Here is a 22731-nt window from a genome sequence, read left to right on the forward strand (position 1 = left end):
TCTCCACAAAATGTTCTACAAAAATCAATGCATAATGTACCTGCTGAGGTGAGAAGGAGGTGGCATTCTGATGGGACTCAATCAAGTGCACAGAGGGACGACTCTAGGATTAGCAGAATACGTGAAAAGTTCAATGGACTACCGAATACAATTTGTACACAAGCATGAACTCAGCAAGCCAGAAAAGGTATCTCACTCACCTTACAAACATCTTCCAAAAACAGGTGTGAATATAAGATGTCGCGCGCCAAACCAAAACGGCAACAAATACAGCCCCAACGATTGCAAAAAAGACAAAAGGAAAATATATACGAAATACCAACAGATACTTAGTGACACTGGGAGAAAGACAAAAGAGCAGGGAAACACAGGGTGGCCATAAAGTCTGGAAACACAGGCGAATATATATTATAAATGGTTTATTGACATTACATTACGCTAAGTGATATTTTCAATGACATTACGTGACATGTTCAATGTGTTGTCCTTCATGAGAAATGCACTATGCAAAATTGCAATGAACGCTGTGCATTAATGCAGCATTTCCATCAAACCCTGCACATGCATCCGTGATGTGTTGTCTCTGATTTTCACTAAATAAACCTGCGACATGCGTTGAAGTGCTCTGCAATCCGTCGATTTGACCTGCCCTCGCGTCCACTCGGCAGTATCACCTCAATGCATTCGTCTTTTGTCAAGGACATTTTCAAACTGCAACAGAATGACAATATTATCTATGTTTCCAGACTTTATGGCCACCCTGTATAAAAAGAGTTGGCTAGATTGGGGATAGACAAAGAAGGATCACTGGAATGGCTAAGGAGAGGTTAGCTCGATTGGAATGGAGAACGAATCGTTATAAATGCCCAATACCAAGGACACTACACGAATGGCTTTTAAAAAAAAATGGCAGGACTGAGCCAATCGGACAAGTGTAGATTCTGTAAGGTAGAAACAGAAAGCAAGAGCCACCCATTTTGGGACGTTAGAAAAACCTCATGTCAGAACAGCTGCACACACAAAGGCACAACAAGGTTGTTTGGTGTTCCAGGGCTCCAGCAGGTGATTGATGTGGTCTTCAAAATTCAGATGGGCCCGCATACCTTTCACAGACAGTCCACGGGGATAGATTGAGTCCCTACCTGGGTTGGCAGGCTCCTGGGTGGATTGGAAGGGTGCTGGGGAAACTAAGAGTGGTGGATGAAAATATTGGACCCGACCAACCTGTGACGACCTGGAGTTAAGGTAAGTTGCCTTGATGCTTACTGTCCCAAGTGTTCAATTTTGCTTAGAAATTGGGACATGGGTAATTAGGATGGGAGCAGACACTAGGATGCAGTGTTTGAGGATTTAATGGCAGCCGGGGAGAGAATGACATACTGGATTTTGTGGATGGGAAGGGTGTGTGGGTCCGCAGGAATGGATCACGCTCTGGAGGAGCGGTGACTGTGGCTCCCCCTGAGGTAATTTGTCCCTGGCAGCTGGTGGTGTCTGGAAATGGGGACTCGTCAGAGAAGACGTCAGTTGGGTGACCCACGGCAGGGAGACCCTTGGCAATCCAAGAGAGGCCGAGAGAACCTAGATGGTGCAGAGACACTCCCTGGCGGGACATGCAGCAAAAGAGCTGTTTGGCTGTCAGGGACTGAATAGTTGAAGGGGGGAGGGGGGGCGAAGAAGTCATAAGTCAGGTGACTTGCTTTTGGACTGCGGGCACCACATCATGAAGCGCCCTCACCATCTTGATTGTACGGTACCTCCCTGCTGCGTAATTGAGGATCACACATGTGGAATAACATTTAAGCCATGGTCTTGCAGGGTTGGAATGAAAAATTGATTATTGGGTTTGTGTGAGTGTGTGGGGGAAGGTCCACCTGATCCATGTCACTAACCTGTACCAGAAGGACAGGGTCCGTGGAAATTTGGATAAGGTGTAAATAGGGATGGCTCTGCAGTTAACGTTTGGGTATTGTGGCATCCACCAGGGAACCCAGTCTTTCGAAGGGGGTTATACAAATATTAATGAGTTTTTGGTTAAGATTTTGTCTGTTACGGCAAGTTTTTGTGTTTTCTGACATTTTTCTACCTGCCTCAAGAGTGAGGAACGAGGAATCAAGAGATTTGCAAATATTTGAATTGTTGTGTTTAAGGAGTGTGGAACGTTAAGGAGAACAGATAAGTCAGCTCCGGCTCGCTTTCCACAGCCCCTCTTAATTTATTTCATTCGCTAATTAGGTGTAAGTCAGTAAGTGTTCAGGTTGGAACGGTAACGCCTGCATTGAACTTTGCAGGAGCTACGGTTCTGGAAGGGGGGGCTATGTTACGTTTGTGGGTGTAGATGGAGGAATTCCATCGTGAAAATAGGATTGTTTAGTATAGCATGGTCCGTGGACGAGTGGGAGACATCTCTGTAATTTAAGTAGGAAAAACTGAGCTTAAGATTGTTACACGTCACCACACCGGAGGGGGTGGGGGGGTGGCTGTGGTGTTGTTTTAACTAGGTAGGGTATAAGGCTAATTTCTCCCAGTATGTGATTGCCCCCTGTGACCTTTTCCTACGTTTTTGCATTTACAAGGCTGGCCATAAAGAAGCACGTTTTTATAACAACAACAATATCAGCCAGACAAAACCCCACCTCTCAGGAAATGTAACCGGCAGGCCACGCCCCCGAGGCAGATGATTGGTTGGTTGGGGGGGGATGATCTCAGAGAGGAAGAAGGTTCCAGGGAAAAGGAGGGTGGTTGGAAGCAAAGCGTGAGGCTCTTGTCTCTTTTCGGCACGACGAGAAAGCTGCCCGATTAGAGCAGTCTCTGGAGCCCCTCCTCTTATTTTTGGACCGACAATTTAGATGGAATGGTGTGGCAAACTCGATCATGAGAAGAAACCGCACGCTGTTTGTGGGCTCTTGGTGTTGAAGACCGCCGCACGCTTTTACCTCACGTACGTGGCCGTGAGGAGACTTGGCGCCATTTTGGTGCGTTTTCCTGTGTAGTGGCTATTCTCCAAACGGACATCTCTGGACACAAAGCTGAGTGCCGGCATAAAGGGATTTTCTTTTGTTTTTATCTTTCCCCTTGTCTGTTTGTGTGACTGAGTGGAGACGTCTCAAATTAGCATTTAGCTTACCTCATTTTTCATTTCCTAACACTTTGATTTATTTTCATTATCACCCTTGATTTGTGTTTATTAAATTATTATTGTTGAATTTCCTTGTGCTTGTTTATTCGTTGTGGGTTCGAGGATAAACCCGTGTGCTTCATTTCTGGGAAAGCGCTGAGCTGCTGCTTCCCGCGTGCGTCATAATTGTCAAGAATCTCGGCTGTTCGCCTCCAAGTTAAAACCGTTTGGCTATCCCTCCAGGCTGGTGTTTAATCAGCCTGAACACGACAGTACAGCTGAAGAACAAGATTGGACCCGAACCACTGTTTCAGGGAACTGTAGCCTCCACTGGGAGGGTGAAGGAGGGGGTTCTATTGATGGACAAATGTTGACTGAGTGAGTGAAGAAGGTCAGAGATTCAGGAATGAAGGTGGCCTTCTATGTCACCGGCAGATAGCTTGGCAAGCAAAGCAGGATGACAGAATGTGTCAAATGTCTGAGATTTGCCCAGAGAGACAGTTCTAACCTCTTGTTTGAGATCGAGGGCCTCCAACCATTACTGAGAGAGGAGCAGAAGCACGTCCAGAATTGAGTGACCAGTACGGAATCGAGACTCATTGTCAGAAATCAGACTTTTTGAAAACCTGAAAGATTTAACATCAGATGCAATGATGGATTCCATGACTTTGCAATTGGAAGCAAGCCTATAGTTGGTAGGGTCTGTTTGGGCACCCTTCTTGTGGACAGGAGTGATATTTGCTGACTTCTTGCAGGGGAAATGTGGCCAAAGCGGAAATCTTCCACTTCTATATTTAAAAATTGTTCAGATTTCTCACCCCACTTTCAATTAAAATTTATTCCTATACTTTTCAACTTCTGCAGGGTATTTCAAAAGAAACAGTGCAGTTCAACACCTCTTATGCAAAAATATGTCTTTCAGAGAAAGGTATGTATTGTCAAATGGTGGGTATCTCAGTTAATCGAGTTAATGATACCTGCAAGTAAACGAGCACACATTTTTATTTAATGATGAACACACTCATGAAACACAAGTAATTAATTCAGTGCACTCCCACTTTTTGAAACACCGTGTAGTTTCTCCAGCTTTATTTTGCATTTTTACCCTCGCTGAAGGAGAGGGTATTGCATTTGGATCCGTTTGTTGGGTGGTCACGAGACTACCGTTGTTCTCAGGTTTTCCGTCTGTCTGTATGTATGTAATGGACAGCTCTGGAGGCCGGAGGAGTCAACCGATTTTGATGAAACTTGACTGGTAGGTTCATACCAGGATCTAGTTGTAGGCTTTTGAGTACCGTTGCTATGGACGCCACTGTTGCCGAGCAATGGGACTTTGAATTTTTTGAAAACCCCCCCCCCCAAAAAAAAAAATCGGTTTCTGCGCTTTTATGCGCACCATAATGAACCTCTTTGTCAAAAATTTTCAGTCCGATCCATCAAAAACTGTATGACTTGTATGCAATTATGTAGCGACCACCCATGTCGCCTACCGGCTTGTTTGTTTGTTTGTCCACACAGAACTTTAGTGTTTTTCTCCGCAACCGCGTGGTGGATTGAGACAATTTTCATCACAGGAGTGACTACTCATGTCGAATGTTTCATTGATAATTATGATGTCAGAGGTCACGTGGTGTGGCAGCCATGTTGGAAAAACTTTGGACCTCTGTATCTCTGAAACCGCACCGAGGAAAAAAAAAAAATTGAAACTTGGCACGTGGCAAGTACTCCTCATGGGGAATGTGTGGGTATTTTATGACGTCATAGATGCCTTCGTTATGACGTCATAATTGCATATGTAGAACACTACATCTGATCAGTATGAAAATGTTTGAGGGTCATCTCGGGATAAAATGGGCCACAGAAAAAAAAAATGATGACATCATCGGTCACGTGATTTGGCAGCCATATTGTTTTTTTTTTTTAACCTTCAAAAATCTTCTCTGAAGTGGCTGAACAGGTCGAGGCGAAAATTTACATGTATGACTGCCTATCCATGAGGAACAATAGGTTCACACATATGACGTCATTGGTCTCATGGTTTGGCAGCCGTATTGGATTTACCCTAAAACCTATAAAAAACAAATCTTCTTCTCCAGAAATGCTGGACAGATTGAGGGGAAACTTCACGTCAATGTTCTCCAAGCCTTGGGAATACCAGTGTATTCACAAATAATTGATGTCACATGGTATGGCAGCCATCGTGGATTGAGCAAAATCCATCCATCCATCCATCCATTGGAACCATACTCTATGCAGAGCATTGGTGCTGCTGAAGGAGTCTCTTTGGTTATTGGGCACAATCGTGGACAAGTCGCTTGAGCGAAAATCTTTAAAAAAAACGAATCTTTCTCTTGAACCGTGTAACCAATCGACATGAAACTTCGCAATTATGATCAAGTAGTGATGGGGAATACTGTATAAGTTTTAAATTTCAATCTGATCAGACGCATGGTCTGGCAGGCAGAACTATTTGATTTTTTTTTTTTTTGATCTGGGTTCTTTATTATTAAAAAAATTTTTTTTTGAATGAGTCTCACTTGGCTGTGCCTGGATGGGTTTGAAGGTAGAGGAGTAGCAGCTGAAATGCGAATCCTCTCCAGGTAACTCCTGATGACTTCAGATTTGCTTTTTGCCTATTTGGGTTCCTTCTGATAACTTCAATGAAGAACTGTACCTATTTGGTCTTCCATTTGATTTGAATTGAATTTATTTTAATGACATTCTAAATTCAATTGAATAATAATAAACGTCATTGGTCAGGGTCAAGTGTCCCATCAATGCAGGATGTCTTGGTACCCCGTCATCACTGTCAGCAGTTATACAGTGGCAGTTCCAGTTATATTCTCATATAAATTACGGAACACACCAGGGCACAAACACCACACAAAACTTCACAAACACCACACTAATCAATTCCTGGCGAGGGTCTGCAATCTCTGATTGCTCTTTATCTAGTTACCTCCTCCACCGAAGGTGAAGGAGGTTATGTTTTCACCCCTTTCTGTCTGTTTGTTTGTCTGTTTGTGTACAGGATATCTCAAAAAGTTGTGGACGGATTCAGATAAAATTATGTGGACGAGCTCGGTGTGTGATGAGGACAAACGGATTAGATTTTGGTGAAGATCCGGATCCAACTAGTGGAATTTTTAAAACTAGTGCGGGCCAAAAAGTGCGTGCCCGTAAGTGCGTGCCCGTAGGTGCGTGGCCGTACATGCAAAAAAAAAATTGAACTTTCAAACCGCGTGCCAGAAACAACAACCACACAGGCTGCTCCTTCACTCTCACGTGCCCGTACGTGCAGGCCCATACGTGCATGGCCGTACGTGCGTGCCCGTATGTGCAAAAAAACCCAAAATTATTGTGACGTCAATAGTGATGTCATAGCACCGTGTCCTGTCATTGGTTGAAAAATAAATGGCCGTAACTTGGGAACCGCTTGACCGATTAATATCAAATCTTGAAAAGGCACATCCTCAGGTCCCCAGCAATATTCCTGGCAAGTTTCAATTAGATCGGACCAGGGGTTGTCGAGAAACGGCAGTCGCAGACACACATACAGACACACACACACACACAGATTGCTGGAATTATAGATAGATGATTCTTCACCATTGAGAGGAAGGGTCAAAATTGATATTTAACACAATATCTCAAATAGTTGTGGACAGATTCGGATGAAACTTGGTGGACAGTTTGAGTGTGTGACCACAAAGAATTGATTCGATTTTGCTGAAGATCCAAATCTGGATCTGGCTTCAAGAATTTTTAACGTGATTCTTCACTATTGAGAGATAGGGCTCAAAAATGATGTGTAGCATGATATTTCATCAATTTATTGAGCCAGGTATGTTCTCATGGATCAGGCATTACGGGGCAGAGGTATGCGCGCGACCGAGTGCCCTTCTAGTTGTTTTTGTATTGGGTGCTTTCAGCTTCACTCTAATTTTGGAATCTCCTAATTTGTGCTCAATTCGTATATTACATCCCCTATAATATGGTCATTCGAGTCTCGTTGTCCTCCATCTCCTATTAAATTAGTTTGTGTTATTCCATCCTGGTGATGTTGCTGCTGTCTTATAGTTCTGCCTAAGTTTAAATTATGTTTTCTTAATAAGGAGGTTACGAGTATATATGGCATGTTTTTACAGATGTTCGCCATTGTCGTTTGTTGTTGCTGTTCCAAAACTTCCAAACTGCCTCCCCACACCCCCGCCCACAATTGTCTGTCCATACCTACTTTCGCATTGAAATCACCCATTAGTAGAAGTAGCGTGTGCTGGTTTGCACTACTGTATTTAGCACAGTACAGTATTTAATCATTGATAAACTCATTTTTAGCTCGCCTGTTCGAAGAACAGAGAGCTATAGCGATACCCCCGGCATGAGCGTCAACGTGAGCGTGAGCGTGAGTGTGAAAATGTTAAAGTTTTTGGTGCAAGTTATTTCCTTTCTAATGTTTTTATCTACCACACTATTTTTTACTGATTACAATATACAAATACATATATTGCTTTAAAATTATTTGGATCACACTTCACTGCAATGCTTTATAAAAAATATTATTAGACTAGTCTTTTAAAAACGATAAAGTATAAACAGGCGAGCATTGGGTGGCTTTGACACCAACCCTCTGGTTATTCCTTCATCAGAGGTCTCATTTGGAGCAAAATAAGCTTTTATGGGAGAAATATTTTCTAATTTGCTCTTCATTTTGCATCACATTCGTCTTTCCTTTGTACGTGCATAACTTTAGTGGCATTTACTGCATTTACTTAGAGCTATTTCTACACCATCATGACTCCCCTCTGTTTTTCCTATGTGTATGAGTAGTGCATACTCAATTAAAGTTGTCTCTTTTCCCAGACATCTCACTTGAATAACACCAGTTATATATCCAATTTGTATTTTTTTTCTTCTTCTTCTGCTTCTTATTCTTATAAACTAGCTCGAATTGTTTGATGCATTGTTTGCACATTAATGCATGTCATTCGTGTCATCCCGCATGCACAAAGTGAAAAGTGGAGTTAAGCAATTGGTTTACTTTGTCTTTCTATCTGTCTACAGACATTGGTCTTTCATTGAGGAACTACTTAATTTCCAATTGAATTTTATATTTGAACATTAGAGAACATGAATCGGAACTCAAACCTGCAGTTTAGTAGTACTTTGGCTCTGAAATTAGCGAAATGTACGAAATCTTATCCGGATCACACATGCGCAGAAAGGATTAAGGTCAAAAAGAACACAAATAACAGGCATGAGTAACTAATTTAATGGGTTAAATAAGGTGGTGTAAAATACAGTGCAGCAAAGGTGGTAAACATTGGTAAAAAAAAATGATTCTACAGCTTTTAAAACCTTTTATTTTATATCATTTGAATTGTATACTTGAACCATAGACTCCTATAGAGAAGGACTGGACCCTCCCATGCTCAGGGTTTGTAACTTGAGTCCAGGGCTAAAATGACTTCGAGAAGGGCTAGAGACACGATCTCGGGATCCATTCAGGGGTTTTTGAGGACGGCGAGTTCAATAGTGTCAGTTTCAACACCACTTGAGGTCATCTTCAAGGCCAAAAGGTCATATTTCAAGGTCAAATTACTGAATTTTGGTATTTTTTGTCCGTTTTTGAGTCTAACTCATAAACGGTGAGAGATGGCTGATTGTAATAAGATGCAAGTGTGTAGAGCTGTCAAACTTTGATATTTATTGTCATGTATCCTATTACATAAACATTATATGCATGCCACAACACTATGCCTATTACAACTATGTCGATGTTTATCACTAGTTGGAGAGCTTTTCTTGCCTCCTGAGGCATCCCAAAGCTTTTTCTTTGTCACTTACATTGAGAACATGAGCTTTCAATAGAATGTTAGCTAAAGTAGTACATGCAGCATTATGACTAGCTAAAGGTGCATCTACAGAGGATAACAGCTCAGCAAAATGAAATCGGCAACGCATTTTAGTCTTGTCATACAAATTATAGGCATTATGTACAAAAAGACGGTTGACAAAGTCGGCACACTCAATCCACCTCTATTCAAATTATCTAGAAACTCAGACGATACCTCGTTACCATCTTCATCATCAATGATCTCCTCCATACTAGTGCTATCGCCATATTTATGAGCAAGGTGTCTCGCCAAATAAACTACTTTATGCTGAAGGGCATCGTCAGACCCCAAGAGATCCTGAGTGTCTTGAGGAGTAATCTCGTCAATGAGTTCACTTCGCTCATCTGGATTTATGGAAGTTGTACAGTTCTTGTCGCAATCAATCACACGAGAACTAGATTCGGGCATAATGTCATGCTAATGAGTGTTTGCAAATTTACAATTTTAGCTGCAGCCATAATGTCAACTACGTCAATGTAGAAGTTTCCACCGCTTCTTTGCCTGGCTTGGCCGAAAAACTTTTCCAGGGCTTCATCTGCAAATATAGCAGGAAGAACGTAGTCAAAGTCTTTCTTTGCCAGAAGCAATTTGGCAGCATCCACATTATTCCGTGTGGACACAGTGAAGGCTTCAGCAGTTTGCTGAGTTGGCTTCAGCTTACGACCACCACCTCCTTGCCATGCGCAGGTAGATATAATTTGGCAGGCCTGCTCCAGCCCAGTGAAACTTGTACAGTCTGCTGTCCAAGGCTGTCTGGATTCTTCGCGCAGATGGATAGCGGAGAAACGGTCTTTCACGTTCATCATCTTGAACCACTCACTCAATATCTGGGTGAGGATGATTGTGCCTTCGCTGATGCCCAGTGAATCCTTGAAGGTCTTTAAAGCAGCGACAGTCTTGTCATTGAACACTTGGCATACCAATGGTACGCTCTGGCCTTGAAGGGGCTTGGGGAAAACAGCGGTGTGCCTCAGCTTGGTTAAGCGAATAGGAGTAGCCCGGTCGATCTCAGAAACCTTCTGAATATCACTCCAGTAAGCTTTCTACTTATTACCATCTACGACAAATGAGAGTGTCTTGCCATCAACAGTAATCCAGTTGTTGCGAACATTTTTGAAGATGTGCACGTAGTCGTACACTAAGAACATAGATTGCTCTTGAATTGACAGTACTTGGCAACTTCCTGGTCCTCCAAGTTTTGAATAAACACTGCGGTTGGTATTGCAATTGTCACATATCAAATAAATCACAGTACTGCCAGCACCAACTACAGCTGATGCAGCTTTGATAAGGAGTTCCTTCAGCTGATCGGCAGTTAGTTTTTTGCAGGGTAAAATGCGTAGAATATAGCGTGGACCACCGAAATGGCAGGAAACTTCAACAACCATAGCATGTGAAACAAGCATTTCATGTTCACCACCCGCTGCTGCATTTTGAGCATATCCTACAACATGCCCTCCAGAAAATCGCAATGTCTCGACCAGCTTTACCTCGTCAAACATTAAATTGACCAAACGCTGCTGTGGTTTAAGCTGGTCGAACAAGGTTTTGAGGTTGGAGTCCTGCTGACTTCTCGCAAGCATCTGTTTTACCTTTTTTGTTGATGGTAGAATGATTAAGCCGGATCGACGAATCATTTTGTCTGCACTGGGTGATATGTTGTGAAGCTGCATTGCGAAAATCATAGTATTAGTATCAAATCGGTGACGATCAAGAGGTTTGAACATAAAGATGCAGCTGCGACAGAAGGAAGGTGAAATGAGGAAACTTGTGTGCCTCAGTCATCCAACAGAGCTGGCTTATTACAAGCTGAAGAATTTCCTTGCTTGTGCATTCATCAATGTTTACCTGGTCAGTTATCGATCTAATCTGGGACCATTTTAAGAGCAGGCTGTTCTTCTGCAAAGGAAAAAGTCGTTTGGGCACCTCAATGCCATCTTTCTCAACTCTATTCAAGAATAGAAATCCGAAAGGTGAGTGAACTTGTTGGAAATGAAAGAACTGCTTGACAGTTTGTCCAGTAGCATCAGTTATTGATAGGTAAAGGTTTTCCTGGTCTTTTATGACGTTAAAGCCAGGAAAATAGGAGCTGATTTTAGCACAGAAGTGGTCGAAATCTTGGATCTTCTTCAGCCTCATCAGCTGCCTGCATCTTCTTAGCTCTTGATTCTGACGTAGATGATGATATTGGGCATGGGGCTGAGGTCACCTGCTTCAAAGCTGATTTCGGTACTCCAGGAAATATTGATGGGGGTTCTTTGGGTCGTTTGCCACTCCTAACTGACACCCAATCACAATTGAAATGTCTCACAAATATATATATATATATATATATATATATATATATATATATATATATATATATATATATATATATATATATATATATATATATATATATATATATATATATATATATATATATATACATATCTCCTTTAAGCACCTCAAGCTTTCTTTCTCATTTGGCATTGCCAATATCCATCTCTCCCTCTCCTCAGGATCTTTTGGGAAGGATATGACCTTTACATAAGGCGTCCCATCATAGTTTCCTCTACAACCCAAGCAGCTGCAACGACGTGGCATATTGTCACCAAAGCAGGAAACAACACAAAGATCGTGTGAGATCACCAGCTGGACAGTTTCTGAAAGAGAAACAAACAAAACATACATTAGTTAACGATGATAGAAATCAGCAAGTAGGTGCAGTTGGTGCACAATGTCATGTTTTGTCATGGACTTTACAAAAGTTTTCCTCTATGAGTTAGACACAAAAACGGGCAAAAAATACCAAAATTCAGTAATTTGACCTTTAAATATGACCTTTTGACCTTGAAGATGACCTCAGGTGGTGTTGAAAATGACACTATTGAACTCGTCGTCCTCAAAAACCCCTGTATGGAACCCGAGATCGTGTCTCTAGCCCTTTGAGAAGTCATTTAGCCTCGGACTCAAGTTTATCCTTCAGACTCGAGTTACAAACCCCGAGATCGTGAAGTTCCAGTCCTTCTCTATGGGAGTCTATGACTTGAACACTGTAGAACTCAAATCGCCTTCTTGGCACTTTCAAAAACCTTCCGTTTAGCAGTACTGTACTTGAACAAAATGTTGATGCTCTCATTCACTGAGGGCAGAGTAACTGAGTGATTCAGCATTCAAACAAATATGGTGGTGCTGAGCGCTGTTTGTTTTATGCAAAACGCAAAGCAACAGTTGAAAAGAACCTTCCCATGTCCTTTTTTTCTCAGCACTGCCTGAGGTTAGATGTTCTATGAACTCTCCAATTGTTTTAGCGTTTTAGTGTGGCCAACTGGCTTCAGGGGCATCTATCCTCTAGTATTCTACCAGTTGCTTTAGTCTAGCTGAGCATGTCTGGACATCTTTGCCTACTTGGCCCTATCGGCCTCATCACTCCCACAGGGGTGACAAATGAGTCTGCTGAGATTCCCATCTCTTGAAATTTCTGTTGCAGTTCGAGTTTCTTCAGCTTAAATTTTTTTATACGAGAATGGGTTGCTGTCCTTTTGCCCAATCCATAACCTGGAGGAGCAGTTTTTGTAATTTCATTGAGGTTTTCTCTTCCAGAAAGGTTGCTAACAGTAGCTAAGAAGTCTCCCTCTGCCCCTAATGACCACTATTTAACTCATAACTGGAGGATTTGAGATCAGTTAGCTTCTTCTAGGACTCTCAGGTGGACTGCTAACCAGGTCTCAAGAGTCCCACCGACTTACCATCTCTAAGACTTCAACATACTTCTTTAATTTTGGGTTTCAGTTCCTTTGCCATATTTTATGTAGTTGCCTCTTTGCTGTCTCGTCTGAATTAATTTCCCAGCCCGACTACAATCTGTCATTCTGGTGCTTCACAGGCAATGCATTGCATCAACCTGTACGCAATCCTTTAGAAGGGACATTGAGTCGGCTGTCCTTTGGTACCCTTTGAAAATAATAGACCATTGTATTCTGATACCCTGGGAAACTTCTAATATCCTGCACTATTCTCTGAGGGTCACTGCATTTGCAGTGTAGCAACGACCCTGGAAATTAGGCCACCCTACAGTGATGTGTTACATTTGCATAAATGCATTATACTTCATTGCACTCTGCCTCACTAAGACTCTCCTGGTTTTAACTGTCTTAGATTATCGATTTGGTAGGATCCGTGAGCTTCCATCCAATTAACAATTTTTTTTTTAAGTTCTTTATTTTGCCGCCATGAGTCTCATCTCTGTAAACCTTTTAGTTGGATTTATTTTCAATTGGCACAACTTTGGGAGTAAAATGTCATTCGTAGTAAAAACGGTTCTGTTGGATTTTATTGGGTTTTAAATTTAAGAGCAATGGTTATTGAAGTATAGAGCTGCAAAAGCTAAAACATTGAGCCGTGTAGTATTTATAAATTAAGTCTGTGGCCTGATGGGAAGAAAAATCAGTGACATTAACAAAACTTGTTTTTCTGCAATTTTAATAAACTTGATTAGTTTTTTTTGTTGGCTTAGTCCTTTTCTATCAATTTTGACATTTTCACTGATGAGCACCCTTTTTGGTCTTCTTCTTTGTCAACCCAATCAATAAGTGTTGAACAAAACTTGAACTCTGTGTTACTGCAGTGATACTCTTTTCCTCCTTGTAATGCTCTCCCCTTTCTTCATATATTCTTGCTTCTCAGGTTCAGGTGCAACATGTCTACCCAGGACATGTCCAGTATGTGGAGGAAGGTGATGCGATCTACACCAATGGAGCTGTGTAAGCCCTTCCATCTTCTACAGCAGGGGTCCCCTTCGAGGGTGCACAAAGATATAAACAGGAAAAAAGAGCAAAACAAGGGCTTGCCAAGTTACCTTGCATTTTCTTTATTTCGGATCAAGTTAGAGAGTGAGAAAGCAAATAGAGCTTATGCGTATCCAAATGTGGTGGCCATGTATGTAATACTTACCCCTTCCCTTCCTTCCACTTGTATGTCCTCTCATCGATCTTTGTCTCTCTCTCTCTCTCTCTCTCTCTCTCTCTCTCTCTCTCTCTCTCTCTCTCTCTCTCTCTCTCTCTCTCTCTCTCTCTCTCTCTCTCTCTCTCTCTCTCTCTCTCTCTCTCTCTCTCTCTCTCTCTCTCTCTCTCTCTCTCTCTCTCTCTCTCTCTCTCTCTCTCTCTCTCTCTCTCTCTCTCTCTCTCTCTCTCTCTCTCTCTCTCTCTCTCTCTCTCTCTCTCTCTCTCTCTCTCTCTCTCTCTCTCTCTCTCTCTCTCTCTCTCTCCCTCTCTCTCCCTGGCTCTCGCTCTCTCTCTCTCTCTCTCTCTCTCACTGTTTTTCATGAGGCAATGCCGAGTGCTTAACGTTAGCCCGTGGTTCCAGTGGGGTCTATTACCGTGCAGATTATAAAACAGAATTTTAAAAATTTAGCCTTCCAGGTATCCCGAATAAACACGAGTCAGCGTGACAACACTAAAGGAAACCCAAACGCTCAAACCACGTATACGCTAATCTAACCCTTAATATCCTCCAAAATAGATATGATGTGTGTTTTTCCGATCTCTGAATTATATAGTCAGTAAATTTGCAATTTAGAAGTCGAAGTCTTCTTCTTCTTCTTCTTCAAATTAGCTGTGACATCACAACTTGAAATAGTCCACCAGATCCATACTGTGTTCAGGTTACATCGCGGTACCATTGAACTCAAATGGTGAATAATTTTCGATTTTCCACAAATATGCCGAGTCGATGCTTCCTTGGTGGTTGTAGTAATACAAACCGAGATGGTTTCCTGCTCCACCAATGGCCGAAAGACCCAAAGTTTGCCAGAAATTTGACGAAGTTTGTCCGAAATACCCGTGTGTGGCACAGACCTATAAAATCTTCGCTCTTGTACTCAGAACATGTTACAGAGCACTGTTATCAAATAAAAGAGATGGCTAAAGATCTTTCCCCCCCCTTCCCTTTTTATTTGCACAATCTATTTGGTCGGATGTCATTGACCCCTGACCCCTGCTGAAGGGGTGGTGTTTATCCACCATGATTGAGAGAGGATGCCATCCCCATGATTAAGTGTAAGAAGCAGCCGTTGCTTGAAACTGTAACACCATCTCAAACCAGCTCCCAGCACATGTGCAAATATTATTTCAGTGGTGAATTAAACACCTGTTGCCATTGCCTGGCAGTTACCACAAGATCACCTGAAACAAATTTTCTATTATCAACATAAATTACTACAAGTCAAATGAACTGCCATCTATTTATAGAGGAAAGATAGTATGTGCAGTATGTATCCTCTCCTCCTCTGAGAGGATTTGGCCTCGGACCCCCCCCCCCTTCCATAATCCACCATCGATCATCCCCACAATACCCACCACCATCCTACTCCCCCTTTCACCATCAATCATCACCACCACCCTCCACCTTCCACAATCCACTGGGATGGACATCAACACCGCACGGCCGTTACAGTGGGACACGGCACAGACACAAATGGTGTCCGCGAAAAGTATGAAACAGGACGATCCCGTAACATACAAGACACCTTTGTGCGGTTTTTTCAGTCAGGTCAGTCAGGTTTCTTGACTGCCACTGGTAACATGTAACCCAGTGCTTCCTGCCACATGGTCGGGTTGTTGGCAACTAAACCGACACTCCTCACTGGCTTTGCCAGTGGCAAGGGTGACTGTGACACCCTGCCAGGACGAAAAACACCTGCCAAAGGTTGGATGAGCTCCTTTAGGGAGCCTAAGGCCATCCGGTAAGGAAATGGTGTCTACGAAAAACACCCATCCGGTTAGACCGTGTTTTTCGGTAGTAGATTGTAAACCGCAACCGCCCAGGGTGGTACTACCGTTTGACTTAGGAGCGTTAAAGTGGTGCCTGGAACCATCTTGCACTCTCCGTGTCAGGATTGCTGGTCTTACTTTCTGTCTCACTCAAACTATAGCTACCGGGCTCGCTTTAATCTCTTTTTTCCTGCAAACAAACATCATATACTTTTCATTATACATTTTTCTTACTCACTCATTTTCCCTCCTCACTTTATTTTCTCTTTCCTTACTTCTCTATGCAGTTCTTTTATTTAAGGCTTGGCCTCAATGAGGACTATTTAGTTCGTGCCTGTAGCCATCAACATTAAAAAAAAATAACCTGCTCAGCCTGTGATGGTGGGACAAAGCATTCATCACCCATTTTGTCTGCGGTGTCCATACTGTTGGGCGATGGCGCATATTTCTGCTCGAGTAATGTATAAACTGACATACAAAATCCCTCCCTTATGAACCGTTAATTAAACAGAAAATCAAACTGAATCACGTGACCGATGATGTCATCAATTTTTTTTTCTGTCGACCATTTTATCTCGAGATAACCCTCAAATTATCATACTGATCACATGTAGCGTTCTACATTTGCCATTATGACGTCATAACGAAGGGATCTATGGTTCCCATGAGGAGTACTTGCCATGTGCCAAGTTTCAATTTTTTCCTTGGCATGGTTTCAGAGATAGAAGTACAAAGTTTTGCGTTTTTTCCAACATGGCTGCCACACTTCGTGACCTGTGGCATAATTATCAATAAAACATTCTACGTCGCACCTCTGGTGAAAATTTCGTCTCTGTCCGACAAGCGGTTGCGAAGAAAAACATGAAAGTTCTGTGCGGACAAACAAACAAATGGACCCAAACGCAATACCTTCTCCTTCGGCGAGGGTAATCAATACAGTATTTTAAAACTCATTTGTTTATTACGACTTTCAACTTTCACTTGTACACATGGAATGTTGTGTGTTGACTGACCCCTGCTCGAAGGGTGGTTATAATTGTGAATTCCGTTGATCACTTTGTGGAGAACATAACCAATTTTAATCTTCTCCGGGGATTTGCCATTGAAGCCGCGCCACAATGGTTTCTCACGTGCTAAATCTGCACTGGTCGGTCACCACACCAATAACAGTTTATTATAAGAAGGCACAGGACAATGAAAACTGAGAATCTCGGGACAAAAGATAGACGGGCATGAAAACGGCAAATAAATAAACAAATAAATAAAGTACACTCGTGATCCGATATAACAAAAACACACTTAATGCAGGAAATGTAATCAAATCAAAATGGCCACGAGTACACAACAGAGAGTGCCAGAGAAGGTATTTTGGGCAGACGTTATAGCATGAAGGAGTCCAGTATCTTCCAGCATTAAAAGCCCCGCAAAGGTACATGGTATTTAATATTCATTTATTTTATGATAACATAATGCTGTACTAACTACCTGAGAATATTCTTCCCAGCAAATGGATGTTCTGGTGAAATAAAAATTTTAAAAATTGCCCAAATATCACTTTCAATTGCATAGGTTTTTTTTTGTTACAATTTGGACAGGAGCACCCCCAAAATGCATATTTTGACAATTTTTCAAAATTTTCTGTGGGGATGCCCTCAGACCTCCCTCCCCACAGTAAGGAGTCGTTTTGTTCATTACTTTCCTCTTTTCAATTTTTTTGCAGTTTCACTCGTGTAAATAGAATCTTGCATGTCAAAATACAACACCAGACTTGGTGGTGTAATGGTTAGAGCATCCAGTCCGAATCTGGGATGTCAGTGTTTCAAACCCTGGCCGAGTCATACCAAAGACTTTTAAAATGGTCGGGCCGATGTGCTGCTTCCTTTCCTGATGTTCGGCATTAAAAATGATAAGAGCACGGACAATCGCCAGAGGTTGGCATCCATAGGGAGGAGGAAATTCCAAATTCGGAAATGCTCCACTGAGTGCGGTGAGAAAGGTGGTGCCATTGCTGTGGCGTCGCCGAAATCCAGAGTGCCATGGGAAGTGATTGCACTTCCACCAACCTCAATGGCTCTGTTTGTCTCCACTACGATTGTGTGGCAGCTCCACTACGAGCTTAAGATCCTGTTTCAAAAAGCAAAACAAAACACTAGGCACCAATATTCGCAGTCGCACACACATAAAGAACGGCCAGAGATGGGGCAAGGCACGGGCTGAGGACACCAGGCTGTGGCAGAACTGGAACGGTGCAAGCTCAGGATGAAGAAGTAAACAGCAGGCTAGATAGCCATTGCCAGGGTGCAAGTAACATAAGTGAGCGGAGAATGATGCGAAAAGCAGGACACCTTTCTCCCTCAGAATCCGGGGTTTTAATCCTCGCCTTTCACGAACCGTTTGGTAACAAACCATTCTTCGCCTTCCACGAGCTGGTAGACAGCAGTGCTGATCAATGACTGACTCCTCCACCGAGGCAGCACACCAATGGCTGCCTTCCTCGCCAATGCGGTGCAGATCAATAATGCCCGTCTTCTGCTCCAAAGCGCACAGAACAATGGCTGCTTTATGTGGCAAAGCAGAACATACAAATAGCTGTCTTTCATGCTGAAGCGGCACAGATAAATGACTATCCTCTGTGCCAAAGCAGTGCAGACCAATGGTTATCCTCCATGCCAAAGAAATGAGGACCAATGGCTGTCCTCGGTCGTGAAGCAGTACACTAATGTCACTGATTCAAAGGCAGGAGTCATTTTAACCTCGCTATTTCTAAATCAGGAAACGCGAGTAAAGAGGGTGTTTTTTCTCAATCAGACAACTTTAATATCAACTCTTCACTGTTAATACTAAAGACACCTTTCCTTAAATACACACACTAATACAGGAAAAGTTTCTATGGCTACGCGAACATGCATGGAATTTAAGGCCTTAATCTAACTATTGGCCCCTTCCCCACAAACATAATATCTACATGTGTGTGTGTGTTATAAATGAATAATGTGGAATTTTTCTGACAACTTGGGTGCACTGGGTGAGCCCCAAAAATGTAATACAAAATATGCTTTGGGTTGCTGTAATTTAACACGTCAAAAATTAAATCGTTTTCCAGGGTAGAATATGAAAGATTGGGTCAACATTATGTAGGATCAGTGTGACCACTCCTCATTTTCATAAATGCCAAGGTGAGACTGGGTGAGATGCATACTGTGATGGCTGCATTGCGGCAGCTGGGAATGCCATCGAAGACAGTGGGCTTGACGAGGCTTGAAGTGAAGCTGACATCTATGGTCCAACCACAACATGACAGATCCTGGAAGCCAAGCACATGAAAAGAGCCCTGGAAGCACACATGACTACAGTCCAGGCCCTCTATGAAATCTATGTAGAAGAATTCTTCCTAGATCATCCTCATCTGAAGGGGCCATGTGTAGAGGCAGCACAGCAGCTTGACCAAAGTTGTGTTCAACACCTGCAACAAGAGATGTTGAAGGAGCAGCAAAATATGCTAACTATCCTTGATTCCCAAAGGGTACTGAAAATGATGGCCGAGTTTGATAAGAAGAAGGGATCATAAAGTTCACTCTTCAAGTTTGTGCGGACCTACATGAGGATGGTATTACTCATACTAGTACTGGCCCGTAGGGGCGGGCCCGTAGGTGCGTGCCCGTAGGTGCGTAGACGACGACTGGATTGGGGCATTTTTTCACCCCCCCCTCTCATCTCCCCCCCGACCCTCTCGCCCCCTCCTCTCTCCCCCTCTCTCGTGCCAGTACCCTCTCTCGTGGGTGAGGCGTGCCAGTATGTGCAACTTCGTTCCTTCGCTCTCGTAAACGACGACTGGATTGGGGCATTTTTTCAATTAGATCGGACCAACCGTATCATAAAGGGCCATAACTTGGGAAACACCTTGGAAACACTCAGGTCCCCAGCGTCAATTGTGACGTCATATCAAACGAAGAAGAATTGTGACACACTCTCTCTCTCTCGCCCCCCCTCACTCCCCCCTTGTCTCGTCCTCCTCTCACCCCCCCCCTCTCTCACCCCTCCTCTCTCCCCCCCTCTCTCGTGCCAGTACCCTCTCTCGTAGGTGAGGCATGCCAGTATGTGCAGCTTCGTTCCTTCGCTCTTGTAAACGACGACTGGATTGGGGCATTTTTTTCAATTAGATCGGACCAACCATATCATAAATGGCCATAATTTGGGAAACACCTGGGAAACATACTCAGGTCCCCAGCGTCAATTGTGATGTCATATCAAACGAAGAAGAATTGTGACGCCCCCTCTCTCTCGCACCCCCCTAGTCTCGCCCCTCCTCTCTCGCATCTCTCTCTTGCCCCCACTCTCACCCCCCCCTCTCTCACCCCCCTCTCTCGCCCCTCCTCTCTCCCCTCTCTTGAATTGTGATGCCCCTTCTCTCTCACCCCTCTCCCTCCCTTCTCTCGCCCTCCTCTCTCCCCCTCCTCTCTCGCCCATCTCTCTCGCCACCACTTTCACCCTCCTTCTCTCTCGCCCCCTCCTCTCTCCCCCTCTCTTGAATTGTGATGCCCCCTCTCTCACCCCTCTCTCCCTCCCCTCTTTCGCCCCTCTCTTCCCCCCTCTTTCCCCCCTCCTCTCTCCCCCCTCCTATCTCACCCCTCTCTCTGTAAATGTATTCACAAAAAAACAAATACAAAAATAAACATTAATTGTGACGTCATTCGTGATGTCATAGCACCGTGTCCTGTCATCGGTTTGGTAAATAAATGGCCATAACTTGGGCACCGCTTGTCCGATTAATATCAAACCTTGAAAAGCCACATACTCAGGTCCCCAGCGTCGATTGTGACTTCATACCAAACGAAGAAGAATTGTGACGTCAATCGTGGAGAAAAAATAAAATAAATAAATAAACATTAATTGTGACGTCATTCGTGATGTCATAGCACCGTGTCTTGTCATTGGTCGACAGATAAATGGCCGTAACTTGGGAACCGCTCGTCCGATTGGTATCAAACCTCGAAAAGGCACATCCGCGGGTCCCCAGCAATATTCCTGGCAAGTTTCAATCAGATCGGACCAGCGGTCGTCGAGAAACGGCAGTCGCATACAGACAGACAGACAGACACACACACACACACACACATTGCTGGAATTATAGATAGATGCTGTTAACATTATTCTGAGAAAAAATGGCATGATAAGGTGATAAGGTGGAACGACACTTCAGCTGCCATATATACATGTTTTCAACACTGAAAAAAGCAATAAAATGGCCGTAACTTGGGAACCGCTCATCCGATTAACATAAGTAGGGTAAGAATACTGATTCTGGCTCACTTTTCCCCATGTAAATGAATGGGGGATTTTCAGCGATTCATATTTTTTTCCTTAAAAATAAACCCCCCTTTTTATCCCAAGGTATATTTATTTGTCTCCCCTTTTAACCTGGAGGTTGAACCTCATTGAATTGAACACCTGGGGGTTGAACAGCTCACTCATTGAACCTATAAAGATTTGTTCATTCTCAAATTCCTTCAATAGTTTAATTTTCTTTGCACAATAATCCCCATCTAAAATATTGACAAACAAAACATTTGAATCTTTATATTTTTTAAGATACCCCATTTGTGCCATTACGAAATGATAAACTTCTCTTAATGCTCTCATCTGACCACCTCCTGAGCCACATATCATTTTGAGATTATAGTAAATTGTTTTTTCATTGTTCAATTGATAACCATCAAAGTTTTCAGTCCATTCAAGGATATTCATTTTTTTCTTTACATCCTCTAACTTACTAGTTTTTGAATTAATTCGCTTATTTGTTTTATTTACCTTTGTTTTAGTTATTTTTTCAATAAGACTTATTTGATATTTTTCACATTCATTATGTTTTCCATTTATATACCAAGACTGAGATTTTCTCCACTCTTTAGTTTGATTAATACTTGGTTTAACCATTTATATATTGTGAAAAAACGCGGCGGTAGCCCTTAAAAAACCCTAACCCATCTTCCCATCGTTAAAACATAATCTATTTTATACACTCTATCATACAATATCCATATGGAACACAATCTATTCCATTATCTAAAATAAATCTCTTATCATCAAAGGCTCCTAATGCCTTTTTATTTACTTCTTCACTATATATGTTATGTTTATAACTTCTTATTGTATTCATTTTCCTATATTCTTCTTTCTTATTCATCAAACAATTATAATAATTTCTAAAAGTTATTGATTTCTTTATTACATATTTCTTTATTCCCTTTAACCTCTTATCAATCTGTTCACCATACTTATAAGCATATGCCTTTGCTCTCAATCCAATAAACTCACTCATTACTTTTCCACCCAACTCATCCTTAAACTTACCAATAACCTTTTCATTCTTTTTGGAAAATAACTCACTCTTCTTGCTGAAATTACTTGTATCATATACTCCAATATTTTTCTTCATATCTTCATAAACATCATCAGTTTTTATATCTAGGATAAAACTATCAGTATCCATATACAACAATGAAACATTTTCACCATACTCTTTCTTTAAGTCATTATACAAATAATCATACATCAATATCTTTGATAAATCAAGAACTGCTGTTCCAATATAAATTGGTTTATCCATTACAATACTTTCCTTTTTCATATGAATTGCAGAAAAGTTCTCTGAAAAAACCTCTTCTCTCTCAAAACTTGGTTTATTTATCAATCTCGAAGCTTCTTTCCAAGATGTTGCGAATCTAATGTTTTGCCTGTTTCTAACATTTTCCATAGTCTTTCCAAATACAGCATTATTCATTAATTTATAAAAGTCCCCTTCAAATTTTACTTTTGTATTTGCTCTCATATCTGTATTAAATTGAATATACTTTTTCACCCAAGGACTTTGTTTAAATTTTAAAACTCTATGAATTTTAGCTACTCTCAATCCTTCTCTCAAAAACTGTTTTAAGCTTCTCTGATGTAAAACATATCCCTCTTTATC

General features: G+C 42.1%; 1 protein-coding gene across 9 annotated transcripts in view; it reads left to right on the plus strand.

Moving 5' to 3' along the window:
- LOC147031974 (transcription factor RFX3-like) overlaps positions 1-22731 on the plus strand; it is a 248527-nt gene that overhangs the window by 78260 nt on the left and 147536 nt on the right. For all 9 annotated transcript variants that reach the window (XR_015050987.1, XM_085853483.1, XM_085853487.1 and 6 more), the window contains exon 5: positions 13681-13757. Coding sequence is in view for 8 of the 9 variants with exons in the window: in XM_085853483.1 (XP_085709609.1) it covers positions 13681-13757 (77 nt within the window). In the remaining variant the exon portion in view is untranslated. The remainder of the gene's footprint in view (positions 1-13680; positions 13758-22731) is intronic.

The sequence above is a fragment of the Eptatretus burgeri genome, chromosome 2, assembly GCF_056783735.1.
Source record: "Eptatretus burgeri isolate ZD-2024b chromosome 2, Ebu_testis_v1, whole genome shotgun sequence".
Classification (NCBI taxonomy): domain Eukaryota; kingdom Metazoa; phylum Chordata; class Myxini; order Myxiniformes; family Myxinidae; genus Eptatretus; species Eptatretus burgeri.